The sequence below is a fragment of the Vigna angularis genome, chromosome 11 (assembly GCF_016808095.1).
Source record: "Vigna angularis cultivar LongXiaoDou No.4 chromosome 11, ASM1680809v1, whole genome shotgun sequence".
Classification (NCBI taxonomy): Eukaryota; Viridiplantae; Streptophyta; class Magnoliopsida; order Fabales; family Fabaceae; genus Vigna; species Vigna angularis.
This window is the reverse complement of record NC_068980.1, coordinates 19,304,941-19,317,370: the sequence shown is the minus strand read 5'-3', so window position 1 is coordinate 19,317,370 and position 12,430 is coordinate 19,304,941. Positions and strand designations below refer to the sequence as shown.

Here is a 12,430-nt window from a genome sequence, read left to right as displayed (position 1 = left end):
AGTCATTCAAATGGCGGGATCGTATCAAACCTTTGCAGAGGGTGCATCAATCAATAGACCACCACTATTCACAGGTGAAAGTTACGCATTTTGGAAGGACAGAATGCAAATTTTTATGGAATCTATTGATATAGATATTTGGGATGCTGTTGCATTTGGTCCTTTTGTTCCAACTAACAATATGCAGGAACCAAAGCCCCGTGACCAATGGACTGCTCAAGATAAGAAAAAATTTGGTAATGATGTAAAAGCTCGTAATATTATTTCATCTGCTTTAACTGTTGATGAGTTTTACAGGATTTCTGTTTGTAAAACTGCACAAGAAATGTGGGAAGTACTAAGAGTAACCCATGAAGGTACAGATGATGTTAAGAGAGCTAGAAAGAATACCTTAATCCAGGAATACGAGATGTTCAGGATGAAGCAAGGGGAAACAATAGTAGATGTTCAAAAACGCTTCACCAACATTGTCAATCATCTCATTGGACTAGGAAAATCTTTCGATACTGATGAGCTTAATATAAAAATTCTGAAATCCTTAGACAGGTCTTGGCAACCAAAAGTGACTGCAATTTCTGAGTCACAAAATCTCAACACAATGACTATGGCGGCATTATTTGGAAAGTTGAGAGAGCATGAACTTGACCTCGGAAGACTTAATGAAGAAGAAGCAAAAGCCAAAAACAACAAGAAGAGTTTGGCGTTAAAGTCGGAGGTTGAAAGAAGCAAAGGTAAATCGGAAGATGAAGACTCAGACGAAGAAGAAGAATTGAGACTCATGATAAAAAGGTTCAACAGGTTCATGAAGTCTAAAGGTAAAGGAAAATTTAGATACGAAAAGAAAGATAATCCAGTATCTTCCTCAAATTACCGATGCTATGGTTGCGGAGAAAAGGGGCATCTCAAAGCAAACTGCCCAGATCAAAAGAAGGGTGAAGACAAAAAGGAGAAAAGATTCTTCAAGAAAAAGAAGGCATACATTGCATGGGAAGACGACAATGAGACCATTTCAGATTCAAGCTACTCAGATGAAGAAGCAAACATCTGTTTAGTGGTGAACGACGACGCTGGAAGCCAAGTAAGTACATCTAGCGATTCTGATAATTGTAGTCAAATTAGCGAAAATGAATTGCATGAAATTTATGTTGCTTTAATAGTAGAATCTGAAAAATTAGATAAAGCCCATCAGAAATTGAAAAAGGATTTCAAAAATTTAAAATTAAATTTTGAAAATATTTCTGAAGAAAATAAAAATTTGAAATCAGACTTTGAAAATATTCTTGAAGAAAATAAGAATTTAAAATTAAATTTTGAAAATATTTTTGAAGAAAATAAAGATTTGAAAAATAAAGTTTTATTTTTTGAAAAGGGTAAATTTACTAGTAGTGATAAATGTGCATCTTGTGTTAATCATAAGAAACTACTAGATGAAACAACCTTAGGAGAATGTAGTAAAAATAATGAAAATAAGGTTGTTAAAAATAAGTATGTTCCTAAAATTAAAAATAAACATAATAATAGAACCCGTAGAACATGGGTAGAAAAAAGGAACAACTTATAGGAACACAAATGTTGTATCATGCTTTTATTGTATGAAAAAGGGTCATACTTCAAATAAATGTAAAATTAAGCATTATGGTGTTCCAAGTGGTAGATATATTTGGGTTGTAAAATGATTTCATATTTTTAAATTAACCCAAAGGACCCACACAAAATAGTTGGGTACCTATTGTTTAAAATTTAGAATTTCTTTAAAACAATATTTAAGAAAAATATTTTTTTTTTAAAATTGTTTTTGTTCTAAATATTTGAAAAGAAGAATTAAGATATTTTTATTCCAAGGTAAATGGAATTATTTTTCAAACGGAAAAATAGAAGAATGTGTGCATGTTGTCTTTGATGAAATTGTAGACCTTGAGGCAAAACCTCTTGAGTCATTTAAATTATTTGCAGGCAATGATGAAGATTTGTAGAAGACAACAAATGAAGTGAAGAATGATGTCAATCCTCAAGATGAAGATCTAAACAAAATGTGAAAACAACCTAGAGGATTCTCATTACAAAATTGGAGGGATATCTAAAGGGGTACTTTATATTTCTATGTTTTTATTAGTGTATGCCCTTTATATTTCATTGCATGCTTACCTCTTTAAAAATTCAATAAAATATATATTGTTTTTCCTTAATATGCATACATGCTTGTATTAAGGGGGAGTATATTTTCTAATAAATTTAGGGGGAGCAATTATACATCTCTTTTTAATAATGATCAAAAAGGGGGAGAAATATTTAAAGTCTTAAACTTATTTCTAAGTTTACTAACAATTGTTTCTTCCTTAAGTTGTATTTTAAATACAGATTATTATCAAAAGCTTTAAATCAAGAAGGTTTTGATCATCATCAAAAAGGGGGAGATTGTTAGCAAAATGATGAAGATGAAGTTTTGATGATGTCCAAATCAAGTCAAGAGAAATCAAGATTCAAAATGTTATGAAGACTTGTATTGCTATGGAAAGCTTTTGTAATAATTATAGTTTAGTATCTAGGACTTAGATTATGAGTGGATTTATGTTTGCATTCAAAAGAGATGTAAAAATAAGCCAAACAGCAAAATCTGTGCAGTGTTAATCGATTAACACAGGGTGTAAATCGATTGTTCCAGAGACAAATGAAGAAGCACTGCATTGAGCTGTTAATCGATTAACAAGGGGTGTTAATCGATTAACGTTAATCGATTAACAAGGGCTGTTAATCGATTAACACAGGAGCCGTTTGAAAAACTAGCCGTTTTAAGAGCCGTTGGACTATCCGTTGGGGTGCTAATCGATTAACCACTGTAGCTAATCGATTAACACAGTGTGAAAGGCTGAAAACGAAAAATGGAAGAGTCTTTGGATGAGTCTATAAATAGACTCTCATTTCCTCTCAACCAAAAACTTGAGAAACTCTTCCCTTGTGCTCAAATACTCAAAAACTCTTGAGAATTGTGTGCTCTTGCTCAGCTAAGGAAACTCTGTCTGTAGAGTTGGTGATATACTGCTACGGTGATAGAGGAATAGCTGGTTCATCCTTGGTGTGTCTAAGGAGGTGTTTGGAAGAGGAAGTTCATCCTTCGTGAAGTATTCGGAGGAGGTGTTCATCCTTCGTGAAGTAATTCGGAGGAAGTGTTTCATCCTTTGTGAAGATTCAAAGGAGGTGTTGTCTCATCTCTTGTGGCATCAAGAGAGGTGTTTTCTAAACTTTTACAAATTGTATCTTTGTGATTGTAGTTTGTAATTGTTTTGTGTTAGTGAAACTGTTTATCTTGTTTTGAGATAAGCGACTGGACGTAGGATTGGTAAGATCCGAACCAGGATAAAATCATCTGTGCAAATTTCTCTCAACCTTACTCTCTTTGTTTGTCAATATTAATTGCTAAGTAAGTTTAACTGAGTAGAAATTAAAAGGCACAAGTTAGTATTAAAAACCCTCTTGGTTTGTTATTCCACGCTAACCATTCCGCTGCAGCCGCTCCTGACAATTTTAACAAAATTTTGGCATATCGCTCTTTCATGCGCAACCCTCAACAACCTCTACCAAATAGGAGATATCTTCTAGTAGGCAATCTTAGAATGGAGGAAAGGGTTCTTCATTATCTTATTGTATGGTTGCTTTGTCCAAGAGGTTCAAACTTAGCACAATGCTTTGAAATTGATCTCATGATCATGTCTGCCATTACTCAAAATATCAAAATCAATTGGGCAGATCTCATCTCCGACACTATTGTCCGGGCAAAGAGGTATGATAGAGGTCATCTTCCATATCCCCTCCTTATTTCCTTAATCTGTGTTTATAAAGGAGTTGATGTTACGGGAGAGAAATATCTCACCGTCTTAAGAAATCATGAAATTGAGGAATCAGCATTGCATCAAATGGGGTTTATACGACAAGGAAATATGTTTGTCCGTGCTGAAGATGATATTGCACAAGAAGAGGACGCATCAGCTGAAGAAGATGAAGATATTCCTATGCCTCATCCAACAAATGTTGCTGGCCCATCCCATCCTCCACAAGAATATAGTCTAGAAAGTATATCTAGACAAATTGAAGAAATGGCCTCTATGCAACAAAGAAGGATGGATGATATGATGGCTTATCACACTCTTCGCTATGATGAAATTAATACTCATCTTAAGGAGATTGATGACAAACTTGCAAAACTCTATGTTCCCGATAGTGATGATGAGTCTTAGGCAATTTTTATGTTTTTCTTAGTATGTGAACTTTATATTTCCTTGTATGCTTGCCTATTTGAATTCAATAAAAAGTATGTTATTTTTCTTATTATTTCTATGCATATATGATTTTATTGAGGGGGAGTATAATTTCTAATACATTTAGGGGGAGAAATTATACATCACTTTTTAATTATGATCAAAAGGGGGGAGAAATATTTAAAGCCTTAAATTTATTGCAAATATTTCTAAGTTCACTAACAATTGTTTCTTCCTTAAGTTATGTTTTAGAATACAGATTATTATCAAAAGCTTTAAATCAAGAAGGTTTTGATCATCATCAAAAAGGGGGAGATTGTTAGCAAAATAATGAAGAAGAAATTTTGATGATGCCCAAATCAAGTCAAGAACAAACATGAATCATGAAGAATGATCTTTGAAGACTTGTAACCTTTTGTAATAATTGTATGAACATAGGAAAATTAGTAGTTTCATGTATGCATTTAAAAGTGATGTAAAAAAATAAACCAGAAGCAAAAACTGTGCAGTGTTAATCGATTAACAAGAGGTGCTAATCGATTAGCGTTAATCGATTAACAGAGGGTGTTAATCGATTGTTCCAGAGAGCCATGGAGAAGCCCAGCAGTGCAGTGCTAATCGATTAAGGGGATAATCCATTACTCTTCCCTTGTGCTCAAATACTCAGAAACTCTTGAGAATTGTGTGCTCTTGCTCAGCTAAGGAAACTCTGTCTGTAGAGTTGGTGATATACTGCTACGGTGATAGAGGAATAGCTGGTTCATCCTTGGTCTGTCTAAGGAAGTGTTCGGAAGAGGAAGTCATCCTTCGTGAAGTATTCGGAGGAAGTGTTTCATCCTTTGTGAAGATTCAAAGGAGGTGTTGTTTCATCTCTTGTGGCTTCAAGAGAGGTGTTTTCTAAACTTTTACAAATTGTATCTGTGTGATTGTAGTTTGTAATAGTTTTGTGATTAGTGAAGTGTTTATCTTGTTTTGAGATAAGCGACTGGACGTAGGATTGGTAAGATCCGAACCAGGATAAAATCATCTGTGCAAATTTCTCTCAACCTTACTCTATTTTATTGTCTTTATTATCTGCTAAGTAAGTTTAATTGAGTAGAAATTTTTAAGGCACACGTTTTTAGTAAGAACCAATTCACCCTCCCTCTTGGTTTGTTATTCCACGCTAACCATTCCGCTGCAGCCGCTCTGACAATATATACTATGTATATATTAAATTGCGTGATGTTGCTATGATTAATATTTTCTATAGATTAATTAGGTCATTACATATATTTATTTGATAAATTTGTAGTTAGTAATACAAGATGATATTTATATGATTTATATGCGTACAAATACCATAACTTTTTTCTTGTTTCAATAAAATGTTAAGAAATTATAAATTTATAATCTTACATTTTTCATTTGGTTACTAAAATATGTTTTACAGGTATCATAATCAAAATAAGGTTCTTCACAATATATTAAAAATTCAGCATAATGGGAAAAACTAATGAAAATAAATTATGAAAATAGATAAAATTGACATTAAATAAGGATTGTTCTCCTTTTTTAATTTTTATTAATGTCTTTCCTGAATTAATAAATGTTTAAACTAATTTACTGAACAATATTAATAGATTGATTTTTATATATCTATTTATTATAATGAAAATAACACACGCTTATTAAAAGAGTACAGTTATTTTAAAAAATATATATTTACGATCATTTATGCATGTGCAAAAATCTTAAAGAACAAAGTAATCAACAAAATATACTAATTAAATTACAACAGCTTTTTAGATAAGTTTATTTATTATTTGCTTAGCAATATCACAGGTCTGACTTTGAATAACCTGATTATTTTTAAACTAAAATAAAACACATCTAAACTTACTTAGTGTAATACATTATTAACTAGGCTTACTTGCAAGGCTTCAGAGGAGAACCGCAGAGACAATCGTTTCCGACAAAAGCACTTGCCGGAAACGTGTTTTTGGGAATCTGACCACAGAGATGGTTGTAACTCACGTTCAACTTCTGAAGCCCAACGACGCTGTTCGGAATCTTACCAAACACGGCGTTATGCGACAAATCCAGATACCTAAACCTTTCCCCAAACCTCAATTTCCCCAAATCAAACCTCAAGTTGTTCCTCGCAGCCCAAAACCCGACCAAATACTGTGTGCTGTTCACCAAACTAATCGCGTTTCCTGATATCTCGTTTCCCGAGAGATCTATAAAATCGTAGAAGAAGGTCTCCGAAGGCCTGAAATCCTCGATTCTCATCTTGATTCCGCAGTTCGCGAGTTTCAGGGAGAATATTATCGGGGAAGAAAGTACCCACTTCGGAATCTTCCCCAGGTGAAAACTGTTGTTCGACAAGTCCAACGATTCGATCCCCTTCACGTTCATCTCTGGAAACGGGTCCACGAGTAAATTGTTCGAGAGGTCAAGGTTGAAGATCTTAGTCAAATTTGCAAAGCTCGCCGGCACGGTTCCCGAGAACCTGTTCCACGACAAGTCCAGCGTGTCCAGCGCCTTGAATTTTCCGAGAAAATCGGGGATTTTCCCGGAAAGCGAGTTGTGCCCTAGCTCTAAGTAAGTCAGATTGGGCGCCAGAGTTGCAATCGAGGCAGGAATGTTCCCGGAAAATTTGTTCCGAGAGAGTATGAGACTCCGAAGATTCGCGGGAAAAGCAGGTATGGTTCCTTCGAACTGGTTCCCTTCGAGGGAGATGTAGTTTAGGTTAACGAGTTTGTTGATGGCTTTGGGGAGTGTTCCCGAGAGCGAGTTGTTGTCGAGTTTGAGCTGTGTTAGCTGAGTCAACTCGGTGATGGAACTCGGTAGGGTTCCGGTAAAGCGGTTCCCCACTAAACTCAGCGCGTATAGTTTGGTGAGTTTGCCAATGTTCTCGGGTATCCGACCCGAAAGTTTGTTGTTTTCTAAATAAACGAATTCGATGTTGGGAAGTTGGAAGAGGAAAGTGGGGAAAGGACCCGTAATGTTTTTGAGGTTGAAGAGGTAGAGTCCATCAAGAAGTCGGAGCTTTGAGAGGGTGGGTGAGATGGTGCCCGATAAGATGGCTTTGGGGTTTCCCTCGGGTTGACCCGTTAAATACAGTCTCTGTACCCGGGTGCTGTTGAAGTGACACTCTACTCCGTTCCAGGTGCAGCAGTCTGTACCGGGTATCCAGTTGTCGAGGAGGCCGGACGGGTCGGATCGGATGCCGGATTTGAAACCCAGCAGACCCGCTTCCTCGTCGGGGAGACACGTGGCAGCGGTGGCCTTGTGGGGTGTGAATGTGAAGAGGAAGATGAAGAGGGTGGTGGCTAAGAGATTCATTTTAGGTTATGAGTGTTTCTGAGAGTGTTGTGTTGTCTTTAATGGAAGGGTTGTACCATGTTTGGGTAGACAAAACAGGTTCTAGATGATATGAATATGGTTTTTACGTGTGGAATTACAACACTAAACTTTATGATGGATCATGATATATAAGTAGTAAGTAAAACTAAACATTCATTTTCATTTTCAACATTATCTAAATCTCTTCAAAATACCATTCTGTAAATAGTTCTAGTATAGATTTTGGTATAAAATTTACTTGTATTTTGAGAAAGGTTTTGACTGTGGAGACTATTTTATAGCATTTGTTTTCTTTGTGGGTGGGTGATAATTATGTGGAAGCAGCCACCATGTTTGACTCACCGCTTTGAGCAAGTGCAACGCACAAAAGTATATGTAGATATCTATAAAAAACAATAAAATAATGATAAAAGATATATATTTACATTTGTTTTATACATATTATAAGAAAAGAAAAATGATAAAATGATGATAAAAGAATACATTTTTGTATTTAAAATAAATAAAAGATAAAAGATAATAATATCAAGTTAATGTAAAAAATTTGTATGTTAGATGTATCATTTCTTATTTATAAATATCATGTTTGTGTATCATAACAAAGACTTGTAATAGAATCCAAAATTTATCAGTTACACTTTGGGTTTGTCTAGATAATATTTCTAGAGTAAGTTATTGTATTCGAGGTTTGTGTATTTTAGAATTGAAAATTTTATCATAATTTTGCTTTCATAAGATACAAAGAGAATGAATTTAAATTATTATTAATATGGACTTTTTGAAGGATATGAGATTATTAGGTACGTATGTGTTGGAAAGCTTAATTTTTTTTTTATATATTAATTACAGATGAAAAAGTTTTGGAGAAGAAAACATATAAGTTTATTATTTTAAAATTTTGAATAGAATTTGATATTAATATTTTAATGAGTTAGATTTATATTTTAATAGTGTTGGATTTATCAAGTAAAAATGAAAATTTTTACTTGATTTGTTTATTTATTTTTGAGTCACTTTTATTGCATCACTCAGGTAAATTTATGCAATTTACATTTCTTATTGTTACAAATCTATGTAATATATTTGTAAAAGTAATATTAATTTTGGATAAATATTTTTAGCCAAACTTCAGTTCTCTCATAAGATTATTAAAGGCCGAAAGCCCGTTAATAGGTGAATCAGAAAAAGTGATTTTAGATTGAGCTATAAACACTTTTTGAACATGAGAAGAAGTGGATGGAGGTTGGATCTTATTGTATTTTTCACTCACATGTTTCTTAGTGTGTTTCACTTTTCCTTTACTTCCTTGATTATTATCCATACTAATATATTAATTATTATTATTACTATTCATATGTTTGGTAAATAATTAATATTAATGCTCATGTATATCAAGTCTTATTGTTATTTATATATATTAAGTAAAATTAACAGAATAATACCAATTTAACTTGGTATTTACTTGAATTTCACTATTTTTTTTAAAAAAAAAATTCTCGAACTAAAATTTTGATTATACTATAAATTTCACTCTATTATTAGTTAAATCATTTTCTATCTTGTGTCTTTCAGCTCTCTATTAATGGTAGAGCTAACAAGCAGTGACCAAGTTTGTTGTATAGACATAAAGGGTATTGGAAGCTTGAGTGTAGAACTTGTGTAAGAAACTTTAATGTGACTACTTTCTTATCAATTTAATCAACAAAACGTTATCATAAAATTCTAATAATTGAGTAGTAGGTTATTTATCCTTAAATATATATATATATATATATATATATATATATATATATATATATATATATATATATATATAAAATAAGAAAGCATATAACATCTAATACAAAATATTTGAAATAAAACGTAATTAAGCTTGCAATATTATTTGTTAAAGTGTTAATACATGGTCATCACATTTATAAAACACTAATGTATAGGTTAACTAGTGCAAAATAAATTAATGCATAAAATCTCATTAATGCACAGATAAAACATTTTTCTTATCCCATCAAAGTCACAAATTCCTTGTTTTACCTCATTAAAGACATAAAAAAAACTAGTAAGTGAAATTCTAAGACTCCAAAAATCTTTTATACCTAACAACTTGTTACTTTTACCTCTCTCATCTTTTTTTTCTCTTTTATTTATCTTAAAATTATATTTAACTCAACAACTCAAATATCAATCCTATTTATTTTATACCTCACCTTCATGAATCACGCGTATACAACATTAAACATACCTTTACATAGAGCTGTCAAATAAGTCTCTTTAATAAGATTTGGCCTTAGCCCATGTGGGTTGGGGCTAAAAAAGCCCACATGGCCAAAAAAACTCTTCATTAAAAAAGTTCACAAGGCTAAAAGCCCCTAAAGTTCTATAGGCCAGGGCTAGCCCATGGACTTTCTTTTTTACAAAATTATAATATCATCATACAAGTAATCACAAATCATGTTTATTTTTTATCCAGCTTTCATTTTATCTTTGTTAGTAATAACTTATAACCATAATTGATTCATGTGTAATTATATTTTTTTGCCAATAAAATTAATTTTTTACTTCATAACTATTTCTATATTAATTAGTTTAATAATAATGCTTTTATACAATTATTTCTTAATTTCCAAATTTTGTTTTGATAATTTTTTCATCTTTGGTTTCTTAATTTTGGTTTGTAAATTTGACGGTTCAGAGATATTAACATAAAATAGGTTTAAAAGTTAAAAAATTTAATTTAATTTGTAAAATTTTGATGGACTAACGAATTTATTTATAAATGATAATCTATTTTGTCACTAGTTTAAATCAATATCATTCGATTAAGATTTATGATCAAAATTACATTTTTTTAATTGGTGTGAACATGTTAAAATTTTGACTTAATAACTTTTAAACTTTTTTAATTTTCCAAATTTAATAAAATTAATATTTATTATTTATAAAGTTATATAATTCTTTTAGAATTTTTTGTATGAAACGTATAATTTAGTCATTTACATCAATTTATATATTTTTATGTATTTTCATATATTTTATATTATATTCATTTGTCTTTTTTATTAGTTTCTTATTAAGAGACATTGATGTAATTTATTTATTATTATAATTATTATAATTTTTATTTATTTTATATGTTAATAATTAAATACAATAATAATTTTAATTTTAGTGTTATAAATTATAACATTATATTTATTTAAAAATATTGTATCTATTATTTAATTATTTTTTATTACAATCGGCTCAATTATGATAAATAATTCAATAAAAACTATCTTTGTTGGATAAAGATAAGTCTGATTTTAAAATATTAATTTAATCTAAAAGGTTAAAAAAAATTTGATTCTATAATCGTAAGAATTACATCTAGATCTTGTATACTAACATATATAATATTTATAATAATTTTGCCTAATAAGGATTTTCACTAAAAAAGTTAGTTCTTTTATTACGTGAAATTAATTTAAAACTTCATAAAGTTTGTGGTTTAATTTTTTAATGTATATATATCTATACAAAACATTCAACGAAAGAATTTTATATGACAAACTATAAAAAATAAAATTTTACACCGATATTACAAATTCATTCAATTAGTAGATTTGAATTTAAAATCTATCCCTAATTAATATTTCAAATATTTATATAGATATCAGAATTCGATTATTGAAAAATCAACTATGTTACTTTTATAATTTTTTTTTTTATTTTTTTCATTTTCTTTTAAATAAAAATAATAATAAAAAAATTTCTTTTTTAACTTTCCAAAATAATAAAATTATATATTTAAAATATACTTATAATTAAAAAATTATTTTAAATAATTTTTTATAAAATCAATATTTATACATTTATATTTAATTAAAAAGATATTAAATATCATGTAAAATTTGGACATTATTGAACTTGTAAAGTAAATAAAAAAATAACTTAAAAAACATTAAAAGTGAATTAATTTAGTTTGGGGGCTAGCCCCATCCTAACCCTACCCCAATCCACTTTATGTGGGGCTTTAGGGGTTGTGGCTTTTAAAAAGCCCCCTATTAAGTGGGCTAGAAAATTGGGGCTTGATTTTAGAAGGGGTCAGGGTCAACCCATGGACCAGGGGCTCAAATGACATCTCTACCTTTACATGATTTATGTAACATCACAATCAATAGAATTAACATTATTACATGATCAATCACATATTTAATAAAACTAAAACAATCAAATATAATGAAACTATTATACTTATCCAATTATAACTATAATAGTAAGATATACAGGAAAAGGAAAATCCAACAAACTCTTTTGCACTTAAGAACTAAAGTACAGTCAGAAGTTTGTCAACAACACTTAGCATAATCATTCAAGTGATTCTCCAAAATTTACAACAACTTCTAACCCAATATGCACTTAAACATAATCATTCAAGTGATCAAAACACTTAGCATTCAGTCATTCAAAACCATATTTTTCTAATTTCAAATAACATGCATTCACATCCAATTAAAGGAATCATGCTATCCTATCATGAAATTCTTTAACAGTTATATACAAACTATCTTCATAACTCAATCAATTATCTCAATTAATGCACATTAGTTCATATTTACAATTCATATAAGTTTTATAAACAAACATATAACTTCCTTTACCTGTTGGAAACTCTAATCGCTCTACTAGACCAAAACTAGTCCTTCAACTCATAGAACTTTAATATATACCTTCGTACAACGAAAACATGATTAGGGTATTAAAACCACTGATCAACAAGGGACATACTAGAAAACTGAAAAGGCACATGCAACATTAATGCTCACATGCATGAAGGAAGTGTACAA

General features: G+C 30.8%; 1 protein-coding gene across 1 annotated transcript; it reads right to left on the bottom strand.

The window, feature by feature from the left end:
• Positions 1–6,034: 6,034 nt before the first annotated feature.
• LOC108333012 (DNA damage-repair/toleration protein DRT100) lies at positions 6,035–7,852 on the bottom strand. Its single transcript, XM_017568322.2, has one exon. It carries the CDS (start codon positions 7,581–7,583, stop codon positions 6,162–6,164), a length of 1,422 nt encoding a protein of 473 aa, XP_017423811.1. The 5' UTR covers positions 7,584–7,852; the 3' UTR covers positions 6,035–6,161.
• Between the last annotated feature and the right edge of the window lie 4,578 nt (positions 7,853–12,430).

Coding starts and splice junctions, on each gene's coding strand:
- LOC108333012 (XM_017568322.2), bottom strand. CDS start 7,583: ATGAATCTCTTAGCCACCACCCTCTTCATCTTCCTCTTCACATTCACA.